The sequence below is a fragment of the Acipenser ruthenus genome, chromosome 19 (assembly GCF_902713425.1).
Source record: "Acipenser ruthenus chromosome 19, fAciRut3.2 maternal haplotype, whole genome shotgun sequence".
In the NCBI taxonomy this organism is placed as follows: domain Eukaryota; kingdom Metazoa; phylum Chordata; class Actinopteri; order Acipenseriformes; family Acipenseridae; genus Acipenser; species Acipenser ruthenus.
The window spans coordinates 29,210,054-29,236,666 of NC_081207.1; the positions used below are offsets into that span (position 1 = coordinate 29,210,054).

The window sequence follows — 26,613 nt, forward strand, 5'->3', positions numbered from 1 at the left end:
ATATATATTAAGCGTATCTAAGTTCTCTCCAGTCTAGGTCTGCCTGCCTCCTGCTGCTTCCTTCCTTCGCTCTCTCACACGAACAGAGATCTAGATATGGAGCGCTAGGCATTGACAGGGGAGTTTATTTTGACATTAACGTACAAAACACAAGGACACCGGAGCCGAGTCAGCGCGTCACGCAGATAAGAGCACATTTGTCTACACACAACCCGGGGGGTGGAGCGCTGAGAGCGGAGCGGGCGAGTGGATAGATTCCAGGAAAACGGCAAGAAAACCTGGATCTTAAACCAGGCAGGAACGAGCACATAAAACTTAATTGGAGCACTCGTGAGGCTTAATGAGGCGTCACTGATCTGGCAGCCGGGAAAGCAGGGTTGTGTGTACATTCGATTTATGTGTAAAGAATGGTTTGGACTTTGCTTCTTTCCGATGTACAGAATAAATAATCCAGGTTTGCAAATACTAGCACAGCAACCGTGGACTCGATGGGTGCCATATGATTTAGAAAATAGTTTTTCGAGTTGAATTGCACGAAAATAATAATTGTAATAATAGCTATTGAATTACTAGTGTGCGAGAACTCTTGTTTCAGTTATTAAAAAACAAAGGAAATGGATTGTGGGTGTGCGTTACTGTAATGTAATTATAGTACAAATACTGTACCTTTTTATCGGGAAGGGGGTCGTCAGGAAATGTTCTTTAATTGAAACATTATTGTATGTTGGCGCTTTGTCAATTTTTCAGATCGCCGGTGCTGGCAAGGACGCTGAAAATAAGCATAGTCAAAATAATAATAATAATAATAATAATAATAATAATAATAATAATAATAATAATAATAATAATAATTCAATTAAAAAGCCTGGCACAATGGTTTAGAATCTCGTGGAACTTGCTTGACAGGGGTGCAGCGCTTAATTGGTCTGTACTGAAGCTCTCTCGAGGGACCCCTTTTTCCTTTGTGCACTGGTACATAGAGTCGCTCAGAGAGAAGACAGAGGCTGGTCAGATTCTGCAGTTCTCCACAAAAGCCAGAGCGCCCACAAAGGAAAGACAGCATGTTTACATTATTTTGACACAGAAAAACTCCGAATGAAAAGGCAACCGCCGCTGCTGTGTTGGTACTGCAGCCAGCTTTATTAAATGACTTACTGGGCGCAGTTACAACAGAGTTTGCAATTGTTTCACCGCTACAGTAATAATAATAATAATAATAATAATAATAATAGTTTTAATACATCCTTTTGTTTTAAATCATTTTCCTGGGGGCATACGACAAATCAATGCTTTCGTAAATAAAATAAAAAGTTACACCTATTACCGCTTACAAACCGTACCTCCTTTCGTTAGTAAAACAAGGGGAGGGTCGACATTCTAAGCTGACAGAAACAACCGCCTATTCCCTGCCGCGTGGAAGTGCACTGACGGGACGGGCTCTGCCGTGGAAGGATGGGGGTCTCGCAGAGGAGCCGGACAGTGATGACGGGCTGGGATCTGAAGCTTCTTATCCTCCTGGTTCTAGTCTGCAGTACTAGAACTGCATCGACTGAAGAGGACAGATTCAGCGCAGAGGTGATTATTATTATTATTATTATTATTATTATTATTATTATTATTATTATTATTATTATTATTATACTGAGCAATGCTTACCAGTGCACAGGGTTGGCTGATTTAAATCAAGTCGGTTTAAATCACTGATTTAAATCAGTAGATTTTTTGTTTAATCATTGATTTAAATCAGTGTTTCATTTACTACCTATTTTGTATAGTTTCTTAAGGAAAAGACATGAAATGTATGTTGTAAAAATATTTTATTAACACAAACATCTTAAACTCTTCCTGTCTATAAATTAAAACCCTTAGGGCTATATTCTCATCACAGCGCAAATGCGAACGGAGCTTGCCGCCGATTCTGTGACACATAAATGGAGTGAAGATGAATAATAATAATAATAATACTGCACTAAAATGGTATTCTAAAGACATGTCTTACCCCGTTATATAGCGCCTGCCCCATTATTAACATATTCGCCGAAGCGATTCTGATGACAGTGCAATGGTGTCCCAAAGACAAGTGAGCTCTGTGTTAAGACCCGCAGAAACCAGGTTTATTTAGTGGTGCAATCGGGAACTATAAAAAGCAAAGTAGTCCTAAGTAACAACTGCGTGTGTTCCGACTGACACAGAAAGAGGAAATCAAAGAAAAAAAAGTAAAAGAAAAGAATGACTGGGATGAGTGAGGGGGATTTTTCTCTGGCGTACTCCATCGCGCAATTCTTGTATTTCACACATTGTAGTTCACATTTAGATGATGCATACTTTGCTTTATTTATGTATTAATTTAAGATTGAGTAATTTAGTTTGGTATGGAACTATTCACTAACCACCATTTCCAACATCCTTAAATTTACAGTTTGGAGGTACTGTAGAGCTACAGTACGGTACTACAAAAAAATTACATAATTAAAAAAAAATCGATTTAAATAATATAAATTTGATTTTAACTTTTGACATCATATAATGAATTATTATTATTATTATTATTATTATTATTATTATTATTATTATTATTATTATTAGTAGTAGTAGTAGTAGTAGTAGTAGTAGTAGTAGTAGTAGTAGTAATAGCAGCAGTAGTAGTAGTAATAATAGCAGTAGTAGTAGTAGTAGTAGCAGTAGTACATGATTCATTACTATTGTAGTACACTAAGGAATCAGGAACACTGGCTTAATAAGCACACCTCTGAGGTCCTTCCCACACTTAGAATAAGTTTAGAATGCCGTGGTCCAGCGCTGTGTAGATGTTGCAGAGAGAATTGAGTTGTGAATCCAGCTCATCCAGGCTCACACGTACAGCCACTGGAGATTCTGAGGACACCAGCTTTTAGTAGCGCTTGCCAGCAGCAGCAGTGGCAGTGGTGTTCAGCCAAACATCTTGTTCTAACTGTATTTTATTGGAGTCGTACCCAAACTGGGGTCTGGGGACTCCTGGAGAGCTGTGAGGTGATTTCAGGGGAGCTGCAGCACACGCAGAAACGACCCCTGACAAAGCAGCCAGGCTGCCAGGTCTCAGTTTCTTTACATGAGTGCTGCCGTTCGGTGCCAGGGGGATTGTTTTAATGTTACACTTGCTACCTTGACTACAGCTCTATCATGCATTTATAATCTTTATCCAATGCCCACACTTACAGACTGTGCTATTATGTAACTACGATTGACTCGGGAGGTCACGGCAAGCCCTTGTATTCACTATATGTTTAAACCTCACAGCCCACACCACGGATAGTAATCTCTTATTAGCCGTCTCTGTCTGAGCCTGTCTGTCCTCTAGTTGACCCATCTTCAGTCTTATTATGAATCTCTTTTCTATTTAATCTGCATGCCTCTCTGTTTCTCTCTCTATCCATCTGCCTGTATAGCTACTTCTTTAAAGCTCTGGAAATGTTGGAAACTAAAGCAGCTGATTATTTTGATGTTGGGCCAAGGTTTTCAAGGTCAGCCATTGCATTTGATTGCAACAATAGCAGGCTGCCTAGCTCAATTGCCCAGGGAAGACAGCCAGCCAAAACACACACACTCACTGGCACACATTAAACATGCATGGACACGCTAATCCATATCCTTCAACACACTTTATACACATGAACATACATGTGCAAATGCAAGCCTAGGCCACTGTCACCATAACCTAACATGCAAAACAAAATAGATGGTTTGGGCTTTTCATGAAAATGATATGTTTGTTACACTGAAGAGTCATAAATATCAAACTAATTGCAAAGCTAATACATCCAAATGCATATACAAACACTGATCACAAAAAAAGCCTAGCGATCAGGTTTCTAAATGGTATTATTGTTTTGAGCCAATATTACTGTTAACATTTGCACAGCTAGTTAGCATTGTCTGTGTGGAGTACAGTACATCTTCCAAGTTCTAATTTCTGTGTTCCAAATTCTGCAATCTGTATTCTGTTCCATGAAGCATGAACATGGGGTAGAGATAAGGGATCTTACTGGACTGGCCTGCTGCGCATCTTGTTTTAAACAGCTCCAGTATTACCAGCCTCAAAAACATACCAGAGATGAAAGACTTGAGAAGCACATGGGGGATTTCTGTTAAGAAATATAACCCCCACCCCTCCTCCCTTTGCTGGCAGAGGGCCAGCAAATCAGGTGGCCATCCCTGTACTGAAAATAGCCGGTGTTACAGTTTCATATGGAGCTCTGAGCCTGCCCCATGCCTGCCTTTGCAAGAGGAAGTCTGGGGAAATGAGATCTCATCTGTACCTAACTGGGGAGGCCTTCTTTGATTGTAATGCTTAAGCTGTTGAGGTGATATAGAGTGATTCATATGAGTCAAGTGTAATGTGTTGCATGTCCAGCAGGTGGCTTTAGTGTATATATACCTAGTTTTATGATTCTATAATGCAGCCAGGAGGTGAGGGGTTATTGATATTAGAAGTAGTCAGAATAGGGCCTTGAGTTTCGAATTAGGTCGCTGTCGATAGAGTGCTGTCAGTGCCTGGTCTTTTGTGATTAATCGATTACGTGTTCCCTGTGAAGGTATTTCTATTCATAAAGAAAGAAATAATTAAGCCTCACTGTTGATAAGGTCTCTGCCTTGATTCTCCAGTCCTGGAGAAGCTTGCTATACAGATACAATATACAGATGTATATGGATACGGTCTGGTGTTATAAATAATTTAAAAAGAAGCACAGTCAAAGCTTTTATATATATATATATATATATATATATATATATATATATATATATATATATATATATATATATATATATATATATATACTGAAAAATAGCAAACACTCTGATCTGTGTTTTGTTTCCAATTCATTTCCATGCACGCCCTGGAAAAAACCATTAGACATAAATAATAGAAGCATCTACTGTAGAAACAACCCTCCAGAGCCTGACTAGATGTGGACGGGCCCTGCCTTTCGTCAGCTCTCTGTAAACAGCAGGTCTGCAAGGTTAGCGGATGGAAGTGAGTGAGCTGCATATAAAAGCACCCTGACCAATGGGTGGTACTGCACCCTGTGTGGGCTTGTCTGGCATTGATAGCACAGTAAGCACAACAATGGAAGACTCAGGTGGATAACCTGTGTCAGCATTCTGCATATATGAGAGAGAGAGAGAGAGAGAGAGAGAGAGAGAGAGAGAGAGAGAGAGAGAGAGAGAGAGGGGAGAAGAGAGAGAGGGGAGAAGAGAGAGAGGGGGAGAAGGAGAGAGAGAGAGGGGGGGGGGAGAGAGAGAGGGGGAGAAGAGAGGGGGGAGAGAGAGAGAGACAGAGAGAGGGAGAGAGAGAGAGAGAGAGAGAGAGAGAGAGAGAGAGAGAGAGAGAGAGATGGCACACAGTATGTAATGTTCAAAATTCCAGATGGATTTCCAGGGGAACTGCTGGAGAAATACAACTTTTATTATTAATATTATTAACCCATCAGACCCTTGACTCAGTGACTCAATTCAAATTTAATATAATACATACAGTTTATTTACTGAATGTTTTATTATTATTATTATTATTATTATTATTATTATTATTATTATTATTATTGGCAGTTAGAGTACTTATGAGTTTGCAGTTATGGTGGAAAGCCAGTACTGCTTCTGGATAATTCCATTGTTTTCTGTTCGTTGATTCCTTTGTTCAGGAGGTAGTTGGGAATGCTGTGTATGCATTATTTCTGTTTTAAACAGCAATAGCTAATCTTAATATTAAATATTAATATACAAAGGGCGGTGGTTAGATCTGCTGTCTCACAGCTCCAGGGTCCTGGGTTCAATTCCTGCCTCAGGGATCTGTCTGTGTGGAGTCTGTGTTCGTGTGGGTACTCCAGTTTCCTCCCACAGTCCAAAGACATGCTGGCTAGGTGGACTGGCCTTAGTTGCCCTGCGATGGACTGGCGTCCCATCCAGGGTTTATTCCTGCCTTGCACCCTGTGTCTGCCGGGTTAGGCGCCGGCTCACCGCGACCCTCTACAGGATTAAGCGGTTACAGATAATGGATGGATGGATATTAATATACAGAAATTGCAGGTCTGCAGATAGCTTTGGGTGTAACAGAGCATGCTAGAATTGTTGAGCCTTCTACTGTAGGAAGATGCACAGAAATAGAAAAAGGTGTATTTATTTTCAGAATTAAAAACAATCTCTTATTACAACCACTGAGCTCCTCAAAACCACTACTGTACCTTCCACACTGCAGACCAGGGCTCTAACCAGTGATTTACCCAAACCCACTACCCACTACACCACAGCCCATCGCTCAAGTTAACTGTTTGGTTGCTGGAGGTCTTGATATTTGATATTCCTCCCTTGATTCTGAATTTCCCAGCTTGTGAAGTCACCTTCCTCTTTGTCCCGGGCCTGTTTTAGGATTTCCTCAAGACACCCCAGGGTTTTCTGCCTCTGGCACTGGACAACAGGGGACCATGAAAGGCACCCAGCCCGCCCCTTGTGGTCTGAGGTTAGCCGGCCGTGGGAGGCCAGACGTGCCTCTTCAGGTGTGAGCCTGCTGTGACAGCTGTCCAGTGGAGGCGGCTGGTGTCTGTGTCCTGTCAGAGAGAGAAAAGGGATATGTGCTCATGAGTGGGTTTCCTGGTGCAGGATGTGTGTGCGTATCAACCACGCAAAATAGAGACCACTGCAGTTCATCGTCAGCACTTCATTGGTATTCATTCTCAGCCACTTCTGTGAAAGGTAAAAATAGAAAGCTTGTTTCCTCTGTTAACTCAGAGCGAGCATCATTAGGACGTCAGGCTCCCACGCAGGAGCTCGCTCCGTCAGGGGCTGGCGTCACGGCACATCTGAGCACAATTTCCTTTATGGACATTCCCTGAGCTACTATTAGTGCATGCTGGTAATGCTTCACAGTCCCCAGTTCTGACCTCAAAGTTGACTACACTGGCTCCCATTCCTCAGAGGTATCCTGTATGCCACACCACAGCCCATTCCTGCACTCTAACTGCTAAGCAACACTGCCACCCAGATGTATCTCAAACTGCATGGCAACCTCCCAGCCTGCAGCTCTAACCCCTCGCCCTGCTTATTTTCCAATTCAAGTCATAAACCACCAGCAGGCCCTGCCTCCAATTCATCAGCTCTCTGTGTTTGGCCTTCCAGCTCTGATGGCAGAGACGCTTTGTGCGGTATGTGATTGGTAAATGCGGCAGCTGTTTTTTGTCCTGGTTTCCAAACAAGAGATAAATAGAGCGGGCTTCAGGACTCCCAGGCAGGGGAGGAGCAACAATGAGGCCTCTTTTCTGAAAGTGACTGTATCAGAGAGTTAGAGGGGGATGTGGTGATGGGGGGAGGCTATAATAGTCTGGAAAACACAGTGCTGGCTGTAAGGTTTCCTGAAACCTTATCTCTCCAGATCTTAACCCTAATCCGAAAAGAAGCCGGTCTTCTGAATTCCACATTCCGATAGAACGCGGCCTGAGCTTTGGGAATTTTGGAACTCAGGCTTCCTGCTGTGAAATAGTTAAATACATTAGCTGCGATAGAGACCTCTGCTGCAGGACTGTATACAGTTTTATTGGGGGGGAGGGGGGTTCTGCAGTTTACTCTATCCTCTTGTTCTGTATAACAGACCCTCCGTGCAGACATGAAAAGCATATCCCAGCTATTACCATCCTGGCAAGCTTCGTGTTTGACTCACATACGAGCAGGAGACTCATTTTACACTGTTTTATTGCTTCTGTCTTCTTAGCATCAGAATTGCCAGTAAATTTTTTGGCCCTTGCAGCAAGTTCTTAGTAAGTAAAAAATAAAATCACAATTATACCTGATCCACACCGCAATATATATATATATATATATATATATATATATATATATATATATATATATATATATATATATATATATATATATATACATTTATACACATAACAAAGTGTAGTCCTACAAAATATCTCATACTGTACTTTGTATCGCTCCATCTTCGGAACAGCAAGAACTAGGTAAGGAAGAAGGGAAACTCGTCTGTTTTGCAACGTGGTCACTGAATAAATAGCTTTTTAAGTACAAATTTGGAACGTCTTGATAAACAATAATGAAGTTTGTTGCTTTGTTTAAACTTCAGCACATTTCCAATTCCTGTCACTGCAGCACTTAAATGGTGTTATTTATCCAAGCTATTTACATCTCACTATATGGATAAAAGGCAGTTTTATTGCATGTAAAAGCATGAGGAAATACCCCTGTGCTAACCTGCCAACCAGGACAGCAGGGTGCTAGGCGTGATTGAGTGTCTCCCCGACAGCCTCCTCGTTAATCACGCTATTGCTGCTGCTAATGGAATGAAACCCTTCTCAGGGCACAGAGGTCAGCTGCCGACAGGTCACTTCAAGCCCCATATGAGTGTGATGTTCTGGGCCCTGTTGAAACCACTTAGAGCAGAGAGACATACCTTATTTTTCTTTTTTAATGGAGGCGAGCTAATTCCACATTTTAAATCTACCTCTTCAAAAAGAGCTTCCGAAAAGAGCTGCCATGCTGTCGGAGAAACCACCACCGAAAACCGTCTTCCCAGCATTAAGCACTGTAATCAAGGACTGAATCGTAAGGCTGTGTGCATTCTTGCATATGCTGTACAGTCTCTTGTGGTATCTTCAGTCTTTTTGAATCTATCAGTGGTGGCGTGCTGACATCAAAGCTGTCAATATGTCAGTGGTCATTGTTACAGCTGTCAACAGATACAAAGCAAATACGGAACTTCCTGTTGTCTGTCAGCTTTTACAGAGATGCCTGTCTTCCTGAATTCATTGCTTCATTACTACACAAGGGTCCAAACTGAACAATCCGTTTTTAACAGCTCTGTTTCCCTTTCTATCTCTCTCTCTCTCTCCCTTACTCTGTCGGGCAGTCATGGCTGCGGATGTATGGCTACCTCCCCCAGGCCAGCAAGCAGATGTCCACCATGCGGTCAGCGCAGATCTTGTCCAATGCCATCGCAGACATGCAGCGATTTTATGGGCTGTTGGTGACTGGAGAGATGGACGACGAAACACAAACGTATGTCTGGTTTTATTGTTTTCAACCAGTTCTGCCGCGGGTCTCAAACCCAACCCAGGTGAAAGGATCATGCATGAACCCACTGCACAACCTGCTGTTACAAGTTTCATTGTTTTCAATACACTGTTTTCTGGATGATTCTTTGTATTTGGTTTATATAGTGCTCGTTACCTAGCTACCACCCTGCATCCAATTAAACATCCAGAGTCTATGAAAAACATTATTTTATCTGTATTTTTTTTTTTTTTTACCCCCTCCAGTTCAATGAAGAGGCCCCGGTGTGGCGTCCCTGACAAGTTCGGAGGTCAAATCAAAGCAAACGTTCGCAGGAAGCGCTTTGCTCTGACGGGACACAAGTGGAATAAGATCCTGCTGTCCTTTAGGTAAGAACCACATTCATTAATGTGTTGATTTCAAAACAAGAAAATATGTCCTTCCCTCACCTTTACAACCGACTATGGCAGTAGAAATGCCAGCGCCCCTGATGAGAGGAAAATTAGCTTCCAATTGCCTTTCAGTACACAAGTTAAGGGAAAAACAGCTGTTCTTGTTTCGAAATCAACACATTAATGAATGGATTTATTTGACACCTGCCGATAAATACTTCCTAAAGGCAATTATCCTCTGCTAAATACTGCCATGATTTAGATTATTAAAGTAAGACTCTTTGTGTACCAAGGTTCTGAAAATCAAGCGTCTAACAGCGCATGCAAGTCTCTTTAGTAAGGGCCTTGTTTAGGGTTAAATAGCATTGTTATTAAGATCCCAAGGTTCTCATGACTTCATCCTTAAATCAAAATATTTTTTTTCCCATAAGATAAGATAGGAGAGAATCACTTAACCCAGCCACCCTGTGCTTCCCTCATGTGCGCAGTATCCAGAACTACACTCCCAAGATCGGCGAGTATGAGTCGTACCAGGCGATCCGCAAGGCGTTCAAGGTGTGGGAGAGCGTGACGCCGCTGCGCTTCGAGGAGATCCCCTACCACGAGGTCAAGTACGGCCGCCGCAAGGAGCCCGACATCATGATCTTCTTCGCCTCGGGTTTCCACGGCGACAGCTCCCCCTTCGATGGCGAGGGGGGCTTCCTGGCCCACGCCTACTTCCCCGGGCCCGGGATGGGAGGCGACACCCACTTCGATTCAGACGAACCCTGGACCATCGGCAACACTGACCTCAGCGGTAAGGAAGATGGTATACAGCAGATATCTTCCCCGCTGGTAATCAATTTAATTAAACGGGTGGCAAACCACTGGCCGTTTGGATTTGCCCACCTGCTTCCAAAGTCTTGTCTTATTCAGAGGTCAATATTAAGAATAAAAGTTCATTTTCACAACGGTCTGCATCCATGCTGGAGTGGAGAAGGTTAGGTGCAATGCAGTGTTCAGTTTAGTCCTTTGAGCAGCAATTTTGGCAGAGGTCTTGCCCCCAGGCTGTAGTATATTGACTGGTTAATTGATTAAATAATTGACTAATTGATTGATGGACTGATTCCTTCATTCAGTCATTATTATATTAGCATCATCACATGTTCCCTAGGCTCCAAATAATCAATGCCAGAAGACAAGAGAGCTGCAGGTGGAGTGAGAAGAACACTTCCTGGCTATACTGTTCAGTAGGTCCAGCTAGGTCACTTTCTACTTGCGCAAGCAAGCACTGATGTAGCTCCAAAAAACGATTGGACCTCGTCCTGGAGTGGGGAAGAAATCCTGTAATTTCCTGAGTTAAAGCAGAGACAGATGGGGAGCCAGTCAATTACATGGTTGGCAGTGGGTTGTGGGGGGCCTTACGATGAGGTTTTATGGCAGAGGTTGTGTTGAGGTAATGGCACAGCAGGACTTGTGTTTTATAGACCTGGAGGTGAACATATACTTTTTTTATGTAGACTTCAGGGTTTATATATCAAAAAGAATAAAAAAACACAGCTTCTGACTTCTGATTGGATGCTGGAACACAAGCGGGTATAATGCTAAGCCAGTGGGATTTTGTGTGGCCCACTGTAAACCCACAGCAGCCCTCGTCTGTACAATGATTTAGCAATAGTAACTGCCATACAGCTTTCATTCGATCCATTTCACCACAGTGATTCTGGTGTGTGTGGCTTTCTTATTACATCTCTTGCTTGCATTTCCTTGCCTTCAGGCCCTAAATCACTTAATCAGTTAATTGAACCTAATAAGCTTATAATGGATCAGCACTCCATGACAGAAGTTGCCTACCCCTGGCAAATCACTTGACACGAAAGCCACTGGTCTTTATGGTGTCTGCTACGGAGAGTGGCACAAACTTGCATGATCGATATTGGGTCAATGGGACAGGCAGGGGTCAATATTGGGTCAATGGGACAGGCAGGTTTTCGAAACGTCTATTTCTATGTTCTCTGAGCACCGATTCCTGAGGGGGGAGGTCAGTATATACCAGATGGGACTCTTTGAGCCTTGTTTATGTCCTGTATGACTGTCCTTTCTTGATTTTGCCTGAGCAATAACTATTTTTAGAAACTGCCTCTCCGAACATATGCAGTACAGATAAAAAAAAACAACCTGAGAATTATTTAATCTTTGTGTGTCTCTCGTTCACTGTGCTGTGCTTTGCAGGATAGTGAAGACTTTACCCTTTGCAAAACTGCTTTTGAAATCAACAATACCATAAAATAAGGAGAAATATAAGCTAGTGGTTGAAATTACAAATTCATAAAATGAAGAACGTGTTGTAGGCACAAAACCTGCCTTTTAAGCAGACAGCAACTGTTGATATTTAATGTAGATGTAAATGCTGCTACAGTAGTTGCAGGCTGGAAAACTTCAATATGCTAGCAGTATTGTATACAGTGCAGTTTTTAACAATAAACAGACTTCAGAGTGGAAGTACAGAAGAACACAAAGAAACTTGGAACTGCTCCCCAAGCGAGGAGAATTGAAGACTTTTTTTTCATTACATTTACAAGACACGGAAAAGTAATTGCTGAAATTATTTGGATAGAATTACACAAGGGAACATGAGCCAGACCTTTTTTTAATACAGGCAATTGTTTTAAAGGGGTACAAGACCAAAGCATACAGTATACGCTGCCCTGTACAGTATTTTATAAGCACTGATACTGAAAAAGGAGAGGTTGAAAATGATTTCTTCTGGTTAGGGGGGTGTTGAACAGTGTGGTTCTCAACAAGAACACATTTTAAGCATGTACTGTAGCTGAGCACAATAACCTGCATCAGTGAAGCTTTAGTGTGTATGGTTAGTTATTGTCCCCTGCTGGGGATGCATATAGCATATAGTACAGGTTATTGAGTGTAACGTAACCTGGGGCTAAGTGGAGCTACGGCTGTCTGTCTGTCCAACCCTACACCTTTTTACAAATATCTTGAGAATCGCTTATTTAATTGTGAATCATCTTGATTGGGACTAGCTCTAATTGTGTGGTGGGGGGTGGTTATCATTGACACGCTTGTTGAACCCGTATCTCTCCTGCTGTAGGCAATGACTTGTTCCTGGTGGCTGTCCACGAATTGGGTCATGCCCTCGGGCTGGAGCATTCCAACAACCCTTCTGCCATCATGGCCCCTTTCTACCAGTGGATGGACACAGAGAACTTTGAACTGCCAGAGGACGACCGCAGAGGAGTCCAGCAGATCTACGGTAAGCCCAGCAGACATTCTGTTTTCCTTGTAGATGGGCAGGGAACACATTTAATCCTAGGAATTGGGTAGCTCATAAACAAGCTCAGCCTGATGCACGCAAGACCATTCTTCACAACTATCAGGGGAATGTCTAATAAAAATACCATTCTTTCAAATCTTTTGTTTTGAAAACTGCTTAACCGTTAAAGGATCTTAAAGCTTTTTTTATCTTTGAGATGTGCTTGCTTAAGGATGATTTTCAGTAGCTGAGGAATCTACCAGCTATTCAGTAGTGTAACACAGCGGACTATACCGCTGCCATCTGTTAACCAGAAGCCTGTTGTTGTAAATGTCACACGGGTTCCTTATTGTTGCTTCCCCCAGGGCCACCGGACAGTGACCCCAAACCCACTAAAACCCTGCCCACTGTCACCCCTCGTCGGCCCTCTAAACCTGAACCCAAACCGCCACAGCCGCCCAGAACCCCACCCGGAGGCAAACCAGACAAACCCAGGAACCCCGATCTGGACAGGCCACGCACCACTGACAAGCCAGACCACTACGGACCCAATATATGTGACGGGAATTTTGACGTGGTCACAGTCCTGCGAGGGGAAATGTTCGTCTTCAAGGTACTTTGAGACTAAAGGCTTGACGATACGCTAAAGCCACAATGGATCAAGATTCAATATTACTATCAACTGAGATAAATCCACAAAAACACAGGTTTAGAAAGTTTAAGGTGAAACCTCTCGACAGAATAAAAGTAACTGCATACTGTAGTCCTTTTGGTAATGCACGCTGTGTGACGACACAGATTGATTTATCAATAGAACATGATCATTACGCAGAAGAGAAACATGATCTTCATCCGGCATTCATTTCCTGGAGGATTGCTTGTGCATGTCACTACACTGAAACGTCCTGCATGAAAAGACGTGCATTTGTTTAAGATGAACAAATCAGTTCACATTGGAGAATAAATCAAATCTGTGTCCACAGCTCTAAATTGCAGATCCTCACGCAACAACATTTTAGGGGGCTTCCTAAAAGTTTATTGTTTATGCTGGAGCTTTTGTTTCACTTCATGTTTTTCCTTCTGCTCCAAGTACGATGAAAACCAACGGTCAAATCTTAGAATCCCTCTCTCTGGTCATTAAAGATGTGTGATCCCAACGTGAAGTCTGTCCAAATACTCCAGCGCCTCCTCACAGGCTCCCCATCCCCACCCATCAAAACTTCCCACAGCTTCTGAATTTCAGTTCTAATTTTTAATTTTAGGATTTAGTATAAACCGCATTTTTGTCTGGTCAAAATTTGTATTAAAATTATTGCTTTTACAAGCAAGTCATTTTAAAATCCCATGCAGCAATAAAAAAAAATCTGTTTATGGGAAATTAATTTGAATACTGTACCAGGGTAAAATACAGTACATTTTTTTACTGGAGGGGGGAAGTGGATTTAACAGAAAACGTAAATTCAGAGGTATTGGCTTCGTTCCTGGTTTCGTTAGTGAATATCACTGAAGTAACGACACAGTCTAGCGCTGGGCCAGTGTTTAGATTGTAGTGTTAGACTGGCTGCTGTTGTGGTTCAGAGGACTGTGTCATTATTCTTGGAAATGAGAGGGTGTCTTCTTGACACTGGGTTTCAAGGAACCGAGTTCAAAGACTGTATTGATTTATCTTGCTGGTAGATAGTAAAGCCGGATGGGTGACGAAAACAGCACGTCATGATAATAATAACAATAAAGGGTTATTGGGTTTTATTTGTAATTGTTTTTGTGGCTTCTCTCAAATACCAGCACATCTGCCAATGGTAATAACACCCTGAGGCTGTAGCAAAGCAAAACCAGGCTTCAGGGATGCTGTTGCACCAGTCAGCCGTTCTGGTATATCAATACAGCTCAGGAAAAACGACCCGACAGAGGCATTCAATCCTGCTGCCAAAGACCCTTCGATTTAATTTGTTAGATAAAGTAACTCTAAGGTTTTATGGCTGTACAGGTGTGTAGGACTAAAACGCTGCAACATGATTAGTTGAAATGCATAATGGTATGTACTATAACAGATGTCCATGAGCAGAGAAAACCAGACCGTTTTTAAATGAATAACTCAAATTACAATGGAAGTCTGTTGAAACTCAGAAGCAGAGAAATGCTTGCTGGATCTGGGCTATTGATGGTTGACACTTGTCCAATGTCTTCTGTTTAGGGGAGCTGGTTCTGGAGGGTACGACACAACCGGGTGCTGGACAATTACCCCATGCCTGTCGGTCACTTCTGGAGGGGGCTTCCTGGGGACATCGACGCAGCTTACGAGAGGCATGATGGGAAATTCGTCTTTTTCAAAGGTATTTCTGTCTGCAAAATTAGATCTTACATCTACGATGGTTCGGCATTGTTGCTTTAGCCTATTCTGCTCCCTCGTTTCCATCTTCAGTAAGGATTCAAGCAGAGGTTTCAGCGCACTGCTGATTTTTCGTCTTTACCATTTGTATGTGAACCAATATTCATGATGAAAACCCGTTCTAATTGATGGTACTGTTCCTCTGCCTTCAGAAACGCCCTGTGTATCCCATACAGAAACGCCCTGTGTATCTCAAATATATGGTAATAAATGAATATCTATAAAGTAGAAGTTTTTTTGCCACCGTGGCACCCAGTCCGTTGCCAGATCCTTTGAGAGGTTGATACCTGAAGCAGATTACGTTTCAGACGTGAACGAATGTGCGATCAGATCTCTCCACAACGCCAAGCCTCTGACGTCTTGCTGTTTCCAGTTGTGAAGCGTAGAAGCTGGCTCTTTTTGAAAAGCGCTAACTTGCATTTTGTTAAATGGAAGCATGCATCTTTAAGACAGCTGGCTCCGCAGCTGTTAATTTCTGTTGGTTGAATGATGTCGCTTGCAAAACATTCAGAAATCTGGACATCAGCCATGGAAACAAAAAAAAAACCTGGAAAGAAACATCTGGCTGATGTGAAATTGTGTATTACATCAGTCTGTGGTTTCCAGATGCTGAGCGATGAGGTTTATATTAATGGGCTCAAATGGTATAATGGGGATTAACAAGCATCTCCAGGCTCTCTTACTGGCCCAATCACTTGGGCATCCAGTTGCCGATACCTTAGCACAATTGAGCAACATTTCCACATATTGATGCTATCAAACCCACTCCCTCGCTATACCTGCAGCATGATGCTACTGTTAGCAAAGATCAAAGCTGCTTCCCCTGTGTTCAAAGGCAGTGTGATGGATGGCTGTATTTTTCCTTGACTTCCAGGCAGTAATTTCTGGCTGTTTCGGGAGGCCAACCTGGAACCAGGGTACCCCCAGGAGCTGGTGGAGTACGGACAGGGCATCCCCTATGACAAGATAGAAACAGCCATTTGGTGGGAACCCACGGGGTTCACTTACTTCTTCAATGGAGACAGGTAAAAACACTGCAAAAAATAACATAGAGCCTGCGAGCCCGGTTCGAAAAGAACCAAGAGCATTGACCTAGTGACTTGGGTTAAGGTGAATTCCATGGTGTTTTATGGCTTGATTGAAAATTAGTTGTGCTTTTAAAAAGTATATGAAGCTCCATAAAGTGGTTACTAGTTGAAGCTCTGTAAAAGAATTACAGGAAGTTCAGATGGAACAGGCCCATGTGATCCAAACTCCTGGAGAGATGAAAGCAGGAGACCTCAGCCCAACCAGTGTGTGAGAGTCAATGCTAATGTTCGACATTATTATTATTATTATTATTATTATTATTATTATTATTTCTTAGCAGACGCCCTTATCCAGGGCGACTTACAGTTATTACAAAGAATCACATTACACAATATCACCTTACAAATAACAGCAGTTCTAAAGTACAATAAAATCAGAAAATAAGATCAAATTCAAAGAGCAAAAGAAAGAATACTGTAAATAATTACCTTTAAGAGCGAATTTGACTATAAGTTAAACTTATAGTAAAAATATTTGCTTATATGAGTAAATTCCATTAAGAGCAAGTGGTAAGACATGGTCTGCAAACAAGGCCTGTTCAGCTAGCAGCTATACTGTGAATAACAGTCTCAGCTCAACAGACACCGATGGAAGTAGGTTGCTAAGGCAACAACGATTTTAACCTTGTGGTTGAGACATATAACTAAAAGTAAAAAAAATTGGAGAACTGAAAAACAAGGGATAGCCTGTGATTGTTCATACCTTGTCATGTGAACAGGGGGTTACCAGACTACTGCTGTCAGCTACAATTAGTAAGAGAGCAAACCAGATAAAAGTCACGTAGGCTCGGGCACAGCTAGGAATGAAGTCTAGCAGAGACACCTTTTCAGACGCATCTATCCTGTTCACCTGAAAGGTGTCTGTGTCTGCTGGTAATTCATTACTACCTGACTTCTGTTATGACTAGTGCTACATTGTTGTGTATAATGATAATGTTTAACCCTGTAATGCCCGTTCCTGTATCACATCTGATACCATGCTTAGCCACCCCGCTATAGTATTATTTTTTAAATCCAGCCTCACAAGACAGAATTCTTCATATGCAGAACACTACATGTTGCCGGACAGGGACAATAAAATCGTGTTTTGTACAAGAAACGGAATACATAAATAAATGCTTGAGCGTTACAGGGTTAAATAATATGTGTGTAACTGTTGAATACTGGAATCAATAAAGGAAACGTTGTTGAATGTTTAATTACTATTTGGACATTAATCATTATAAACCATACATATTAGTTTCCTTACAAGTGCATGCTCTCCCCAAGGGGATTCTGGGTTGTTGGGGTGCTGTGAGACATGTTGGGGGTGCTGAGTGGATTGCAAGCTGTAAGAGGGAAGGAGGTTTATTACGTCATGGACCCAATGATAAGGTGCTAGCCAAACATCTGTCTGCTTTACGTGTTCTACCTGGATTGTGCAGCCTCAATCAAGAATTACCTAGAAAGGGTGCAGGGTGGCTAATCCTAGTTCTAGATGTTAAAGGCAGTCTAGGTTAAAGTAAGTGAAAATGGGGCATCAAAATGCTTAAAACCAGCCGTTTTATGCAACAAGATAAAGCTTACATATTGCACAGATTATACAGTTTTTGTGTCAGTCTTGTGTTTGGGATGGTGCCCCTACACTTTAACATATAGAAAATAAAGCTGTTGAATGTTAGGTGGTCATTGAGAAAGGCACTCTTAGAGAATATTACTGTCAGGATCATATTGAGCTTCTATCTCCATGCTTTCCCTTGTCTCTCAGGTACTGGCGGTTCAGCGAGGAATTGCGCGCCGTCGACAAGGATTACCCGAAGCCGATCAGCGTGTGGGGGGGCATCCCTTCCTCTCCCAAGGGAGCCTTCCTGAGTGACGACGGAGGTGAGTGAGAGGAGTGAAGGGCGGCCAGGAAAATGCTCGGGACTAAATAATGAAGGGGGGGGGGGGGGGAGGGATGTGAGAGGTTAGGGAATTTGAGCTGCAAGGAAAAAATTATTTCACTTTTTATTGTATTTTTTTCTTGCTTTTTTCCAAGCCGGTCTTCCAAACTGCACTATTGGACTCGCATGTGTAATTAACTAGGATTGCTTTGGCAGCCACAGTCTCACTTTGCTTTGCTGTTCTGGCATAAACTTTGTAATGTGTTGCCTTGGTTGCCAAGTCTCATTTGCCTGATTAGGTGAGTGTCTCTGTGGAAGATCTCTTACTCTTTTACTCAGGATTGCTTTAACATGGTGAGGAGTCTGGTTTCCAGTCAGGTCCTGCTTATAATAACCATGGGTTTGTATTTGGGATTGTATTGCTCCCAGTGCTAAATTCTAGCCCTGAAGCTGCATTGAGCTCAGCTGCCTCTTCCTCTCCTCCACCTGGGAATCTTTCAAAGGGTTCTCAGCAGAGTGGGGATTTTTTGGAAGGTCTGGAATCTGTCTGGGATTCCTGACTCAGCTAACTGAATCACTTTGTATGTATATTCATTGCTAGCAGTGAATGTGTATATGATTAGCAGTCTAAAGAATGACATGTATTTTATTCTTTCCCAGCCTATACCTATTTCTACAAAGGCACCAAGTACTGGAAGTTCGATAACCAGAGGATGAAGAACGAGCCAGGCTATCCCAAATCCATCCTGCGGGATTTCATGGGCTGCCATGAGGACCCGGACCGGGATAAGGACGTGGGCCGTAAGTGGCCCGATGTGGACCGCACACCGTTTAACCCTGATGCTGGCACAGATGGCAACGACGGCACAAATGACGTTGATTACAAAGATGAGGACAAAACCGACAACGACGTGGACATTGTGCTCAAAATCGACGAATACACGCGTACCATGAACATCGTCATGGTGATTGTGCCTTTAATCTTGGTGCTGTGCATTTTGGGATTGATTTACATCATCATCCAGATGCAGAGGAAAGGGGCGCCCCGTCTTCTGGTCCACTGCAAACGGTCTCTGCAGGAGTGGGTTTGACCTTTCACCTTTGACACTTTCCCCTACCCTCCCTGCCCCTCCTGACCCAACACGCCCTTCCCATGGTGCTACCAAATCTGTAGACTGATATAAAAAAGTTTGCACATAGAGTTTTGAACAAGGATATTTTTTTTGGAATTATTTTTCCTTTTATTTCTATATGATCTGCAGTATGCCTTCGCTTTGTGCAACACTGTCGTCTTGGAACCGAGAATGGAGAGACTCGCCCTTTTAACAGATTGGATTTGATTGCATTTAAATAAAGTTCAGAGCAAGCATTATGCGTTGATAAATTTGCGCACCAGACACATGCAGTACGTGCTTTTCAGATGATGTTACACCCAATGCCTTTTTACTTCGGAGCAGCTGGACACAAGAAAGAATATGCATTGTCTGAACCAGAAAAATCTGGAATTGGAAGCAACTCCTTACTGTTAAAGACTGATGTACCAGTCGGCAACTACATTTCACCCGAGGGTTAGGGGGATAAATGGAGGGGGGGCAATTGACTACAGCATTGGTTCTTCTTGTGTGGAGTCCTAAAAATGTAAGTGAGAGATAGCTTCCAAAATTAGAAACCAGCCCTCACCCAAGCCAAATATAAGTTAGATTTTGAAGAAAACCACCACGGATGCCATCCCCGGACAAGGACTCAACTGTCTAGTGTCTGTTCTGATTCCTTTTCAGTTATTTCTCAACTGCTTTTTTATGTGGTGTTGATGATATCATTTTTTCCTATCAAATGTTTTAAAGGCAAGCTGATTCCGAGGTTGTGAGGTGCCATAGAAAAAAAAAAAAAAACCTTATCTGATGAGTGTGTGGAATGGCTGACAGTATTGACCAGGCCTGATGCCTGGGCCCCACTGACGCAACCGTAGATAATGATTTCTACAGACTGCAGAAGACTGCTTCTACAGACTGCCAGGCAGGGCTATTACTTAATTAATCTGTATGCGCTGAAGGGCAAAGGGAGCAAAGAACAAAAAAGGGAAAAGGCTTTAACCTTGTGGGGTCCTGGTATTGAGCCAGAGGTATTGCATTTTCTAACTCTTTCATCTTTCTCAGTTTTCTCATCTTTGAACTCGCTGACTATAGAATTCCGGTATATACTTCTGAGAGGTGTGGTCGTCTACACCGCTGATAGTTGTCTGTATTGTAAGATCCTTGTCCTGAGCTCTGAATTGAATTCGCTGGCTCGGGTATTCCGGTTGGCTGTTCTGCAGGCTGCAGGACACACTGGTACTGTACAGTGCTCTCTTTGTTTTATCCAGCGGAAGCAGGATTCCAGTGCATTATCGTCTTAATTAAGTTTACTGGCTCGTCAGATCTTTGCATGGTTTCTCAGTCATGGATCAAAGCTCACAGCTTCACAGTGCCGTGATCTTGGAGAGCTGTTTTTTTGAGGTCCAATTCGGCTGCACTCTAGAGAATGGAGTGTTTTAGTTCTGCTGAATGCAGGCAGATAAAAAAGAAGCCCTGTATCTTCTACGTAGGCTGATAAATCAGTAGACCGGATACTGAGTAAAAGATTGGTTGTGGTTTACAGAGACCGAACAATAAATTATTTAGAAGTGCAGCTTTTTAGAAGTCCATTTGATGTATCCAATAATATAATTGCTTTTCAGCCAAACTGTAAAGGTTTAAGTGGGGAAAGTGATAAACGCTTTTATAAATATTGACCAAGAAGAAGGATAGCAGGCCGGTACTTATGATGGATTTGTTCGATCCAGTTGCTTGGCAACGGGCTCCCATCTCCTCTCCTTACTAGTCCCAGAGAGGGCTGAAATCGGGCTCATTAGAGTTAAAAGCCCTACCGCTGTCTGACAGCTAGATGAATGATCTCAGCGTCTATAGGAGAGGCAGAAGAATATTGTGTCAAGAATGGTCTTGGGAGGCTCCAGTTTGTCTGTCTCTGTGTGACTGAGTACAGTATATGTGAAAATGTGTGTATCTGCTTGTATTTATGTCTATGCTATTCAATCTCTTTTATCAAATTCTTCATACATTCTACAGTCTGTTCTAAACAGACAGATGATAAGGAGAGTAAATCATTACACTCACATTTCAAGTATTTTAGTTGTAGCTGCTGTTGCTGTTGTTTTTATTATTATCTGTGAACACAATTAAACACGACAGCTGGGGACAATAATGCCACTAGCACTGCCAATCATAGGATTTCACTTTCATACATTTTGTGCATGTGAGTTTGTCAGTGCCTGAGCGTGTGTGTGTGTGTGTGTGTGTGTGTGTATGCATGCCTGTATACAAAGGAAATCAGACCTACAGTACACAGTAGGTGTAGCCTTTTTGAGTATTCTATGCCAGTAGCCCTGATTCTGAGCTGGTTTCCCTCCCAGTTCCTCCCTGCTCCCGTGGATACACAAAGCCTCTGCTCCTGAGGGACACCTACAGTAACTCTCATACAATACGTTTTGTCCATTTTATTGCTGTAGTGCAGGAAGAGAAGCAGGGAATTTTCCCAAGGGCTGGGCAGCCCAGTCACTCGCAGGGAGAGGGGTCCCACCCAGAAAGCGCTCCTTCTTAGCCAGCCTTTGCTGGCTGACAAAGCTGAGGGGAGAGCTGTGTACACAGTGCTCCTGTAGCATCCAAACTGAAGAGGGTACGTCGCCTAAAGAGAGAAAACTCAAAGTGCTGGATATTAAACAGATCCAAAAATGTTAGGCAGGATTTATTTTTATTCCTTAACAAGTTTACACTGGAACATCTAATAAGCCTGGACAGGTGCTGATAGTTGTGACGATCAGCTTGTCTATTCTCATCTGCAGTGTAGTCCCTAGCTGTGCCAAGCCCCTCAGATGCCCTTTGCTTGTGCCTATCTTGTGTTTGCCCCTGAGCCTGGTTTTGGATACTAGTTATTGCAGGCATTCTGGAATTTCACACTTGCACATCGTTGTCCGATTGAGTCTATCAGCTTGCAGCTGCCCCAGAAGCCTTTATCAAACAGTTCCTCATCTACCCCCAGGTTTGCTTCTTATATCAAGGACATTATAGTCGAGGTGACCTCTAGAAATACACTGTAAATCATATTTAGTGATCAATCATCTAGTGAAAAGCAGAGGATATGTATGTTGTTTTACCAATTTTTGCCAGTTGATTTTTCTCAGTGCGTGAGTACGACACTCAGCGCTTACATTACAGCAAATTAAGGAATGTATGGGGACCTGGCAGGGTTTTTTCTCTGGGATTTATATAAGAATTAAATTGAATATTTTCTCCCAGCGTGGTGTCGGCGAGGGTTAATGAAGCTAACCTGTAGAACAGCTGTCCTTGACAAAAGTGTCCTGTTGATGAAACACTTTGCAGAGCCCCTCGGTGTAAATCCCTGCTGTCTGTCCAGAACAACCGAACAGCAAAGAAACGTGCTCTCTGTAGAGCCGACAGAAGCCACGCTACCACTTCGATTCCTGTGCTGTGTGTTTAAGTCCTCATTCAGGGAGGTAATTAACAAACGACTGGCCTGCTAATAGAACTGTGGAACATGCATCACTACTCAGAGCCTAAACCTAAACGCTATTGAAAAAAAAAAAACATACGATTTATAAATAACTTCCTTCAAACCAAGGAATCTATAGATGGATAGGCTTAAGAATATTGTTTTTGGTTTTATTGTTCAGTGTCAAGTGTAAATATGTGTTTAAGAAGCGAACACTATGGTATTTGTTCCACTTTTTTTTTTTTTTTTGGTCAATAACATTCCGTTTCTGCCTTAGTTCCAGACACAGGTGATTTTATACATGTGTTTTGTGTGTTCACTTCCTGTTGTGTGTTTAATGGTCCATGCTGGACATGTGTAACTATTACACAATAAATGCTATAAAAACAAAACTGTCTTTCTGTGCTTTGTTGTTTTTTTTTTAGTGAGACAGATGAATCGTGTTCAGAATAGGGTGCCAATTTCTGAGTACATTTATGACTCTTCTTGTCGTACACAGGGTGACTATTTTATCATAAGCCTTTGATGGTAACTGATGCTGAATTGTTTTCCTTTCAAGGGCAGAAGCAAGTCTGTGGAAACCACTGAAATAGAAAGTTCATCAGCGAAGTGTCCTTGGAGAGCATCAAGGGAATGTAGAAAACTGTAAACATATTTAGTGGAACAATTGAAGGGAAGTCAGATTTCTACTAGGAATGGGACGGTATAAAATGTGTACGGTATGCTAAAAAAAATACCGTGGTAACCTTAATATCACGGTATACAGTACATCATGCAAGTTATAAAATAAACGCTTACCAAAAATGAAGAAAGACTAATGCAAATCACTTAAATTACTGCAATTCACAAAAATAAAACCAACAAATCACACTTCCTTTCACGGAATGATTTAAACATTGGCATTTTGTATTTTACTACGCCAAATAACAATTTGGTGTTTTTTTTTTATTTTTATAAAGACAATCAGAATTTTTTAAAGAATACCCTAAAGTCATACACTTTATGTTATACTACAACAGTATTAAGATTTATTATTTGTTCAAAATCACACGGTGCTGCAGTTTGTTAGAATATTTTAACCTATAAAATAAAATAATTACTTTGTTCAGATGAAGGTAAACAGAATTAGGGAATTATCTTATTGCTTAAAACACAAACGTACTAATACAGGTTACAGGTGAGTTGTTTATTTTTTGCACTGGATAAATATAATATATATATAGCAACACCATTAAAAATGTTTTTTACTACTAAACCTGTTATTGGATTTATAAATGCAAGTCACATGACAAGTCAGCTTCCAATGCGGTTTTGTTACAAATGATTATTTATTACACATGTGGAGCTTGTACAAAAAAAGACTTCTTCACTTACCTAAGAAAATTTGAATACTGTAAATAAGTTGTTTAGACAAAACTACTTTGATAATAAGTAGGCTATCCCGCTGCAGCCTTTGCTAATTTTAATTGAGACATTGAAACATGTATTCTCTGTCGTTGACCGTTTCCTTAAACCATTATCAAAATACAGTATCAGTTCACAAAAAGATCTTCATCAGACACTTTGCTAAGGCTGCAAGTACCATCGCTTGATTTAGAAGAAGCGTGTTTACAGTTGCAAAATGCGTTAACTGTTGCATAAAGTTATTATGATAATTATGGTGGGGCGGGCGGGGGTGGTGTAGAGAGGGACAGTCATTTCCCTGAAATGAAATTAGCATCCAGGATTTAACTTCAAAGGAAGCTGTTGCATCATTACACTTGTCTACCAAAAGATTCTGGGATGCTGACAGTGAATATGTATAGCAGATACACTCGCAAGTACACGTTAGCGACACAGTAACAGCAGAACGAATACTGTGACAGATCGATACTACGGTTGTCTATAGCCTGCTTTTGCAAAAGCATGTCCTAAAAATCTGCTTTTCTGCTTTTGGAATGTCAGCCAGCAATGGGCGTCGGACACCAAACCTGATGACTGAACGCAGATCTAAGTGTTTGTCCCTCGAGTTCTGTGCAAATACACACAGCTCCCCGGAGGCCTGGGCTGCATTTCCTTCTCAACGGGAAATCAGATATGTCCGCTGTCCATTTAGAGGATGTAAAAACAATGCCTACACCCCTTGAGCAGCGATTAGCCCCCAAAGGTTTTTAAACTACAGAAGTGTGGCTCCTGTCACATCTGTCTAATGTTCCACTTTTTTTCAGCCTGTCTCAGTCAGCTGAGCTCAGGTGAGCCCTGTTCTCTATTTGCTCCAGCACGATCCAGACTGTATGATTTGCAGCACCGGGGCAGTGAAAGCTCTGCACCTGCATGTGCTTTCTTAAATAAATATAATCCCTTACCTCTCTCCCCCAAGAACTGTTAGATTGCACTGAGCACAGCAGTTAAAATCCACCTGTTTCATTACATGCTGCTCCAGACTGGGGTTTGTGGTTTCTGTGACGAGGTTGGCACCTGTGAAATGGGTCAGATTGACAGCCTGGAGACTGACCAAACAGGTAAGTGCAATCACCTGCATATAGCTTACAAAAAAATGAAATACTGCAGCATTTTGCATCCAGAACGTTTCAGCGCTGTGGCAGTGAAAATCCACACCTGCACTTTTTTAAATAAACAAGGCTCCTTACACCTCTCATGAGAGCTAGTAAATTGGCTTCTATTGCAAAAGGCCTGTTTTAAAACCCCATTGTTTATTTCTTGCTTCTCCAAATTGGGTGTTTTGACTGTGCACATGATTTTAGCATTTGAGTGTTTAGCCAGGTTGCAGGCAATGATTTAGAGCTTCGACAAAAACATCTGGACAAAATCGTATCTGTTCCTGCGCCTGCTTTCTCATCTGAAATCCCTTCGCTTGATCCTCCAGAGAACTGTCACAGTATCCTCAGCCGACCCCCAGGACCTTTCCCATAATTACAGAGCCGCTTCGGGGAATGCTTTAAAGTGAAACAAACAAAGCCATTAGGTTATCAGCACTCACATACTGTAGGAAATGAATTCCAAAATGCAAAAGTTAACCCCATACTGCAAAAAAATCATAGATACCGGTGTAAACAAGCATTGGCTACCCCAAATGTTCAGGATCAGATCACCTAGTATTGCACACTTCATAAGGTTAGTTGAATATCCCTTGTGATGGGGTGGATAGACCTTGCAGTGTAAAAACAGGAGTCCAGGGCTGCTTAAAAGTGCATGTCCCTTGTAAAAAGTGTGTGGATGTAAAAGCAGCCTATAAATAGATTTGTACATGCAAAACTGTTGGAAATATTTGTATAAGTATGGTGTTTAACTTTTGATCTGGCAGAAAAAAGGGTTAAAAATAGATCTGACCTCCTTCTCTCCCTTCTGTAACAGCAAGTCTTAATTGGCAAACAAGCCCAATTCGCACACAAAGAAGTCAGTTCCCACAAGGCTGCTGGAACACATGTGCTAAAACAATGACCTTCAGGGATAGAGAGATTGAATTCATTTAGTTTCAAGTTCAGTGTGTGAATTACCAATCAGCCCTTAAAAGAGTGATTGGTTGGCTACTTTAATCACTGGAATGAGAGGAGAGATGGGGAGAGTCATTCAAAGCTGGAATGGCTTGGTAACAAAGGCTCTGTCAATGTGTCTGGCAAACCCTGAGCTACTTTGGTCAGAGAGAGAGAGACATTTTTGTTTGCTGTTCTTTTGTGGCTCAATATATCTTCTTTGATTTTGACTCTGGCAGTAAAAATGCACAAGAACCTAAAATTACTTGTGTCCCAGCTCTGTGAAAACAAACAAGAAAACACATCTGATTACTTTGACCTTCCACATCCCCCTACACCACCAACCACAATGACCCCATGAAGGAGCTGCCTTAAGAAGATGCTGAGCTGTGTGTAAAGTGCCATCGTGGAAGCTGAACTATCTCATTTCGTGCAGAACATGGACAGCATGTATCAGCGCTGAGCATGTGCACTGACAGCTGGAGCTAATCTGATCAGATCAGCTGCAGTAATCTGTAGATGCCAACAGATCAGACTGAGACAACGGGCTACGGCGGTGGGCATTCCCTGTG

At 42.1% G+C, this 26,613-nt stretch overlaps 1 protein-coding gene across 1 annotated transcript; it reads left to right on the forward strand.

The window, feature by feature from the left end:
- Positions 1 to 22,960, forward strand: LOC117424711 (matrix metalloproteinase-15-like). Its single transcript, XM_034041375.3, has 10 exons — positions 1 to 1,575; positions 8,897 to 9,045; positions 9,306 to 9,428; positions 9,920 to 10,227; positions 12,523 to 12,684; positions 13,050 to 13,297; positions 14,879 to 15,017; positions 15,948 to 16,098; positions 17,909 to 18,024; positions 18,684 to 22,960. Exons 1-10 carry the CDS (start codon positions 1,453 to 1,455, stop codon positions 19,112 to 19,114), a joined length of 1,950 nt encoding a protein of 649 aa, XP_033897266.3. The 5' UTR covers positions 1 to 1,452; the 3' UTR covers positions 19,115 to 22,960.
- The last annotated feature ends 3,653 nt before the right edge of the window (positions 22,961 to 26,613 follow it).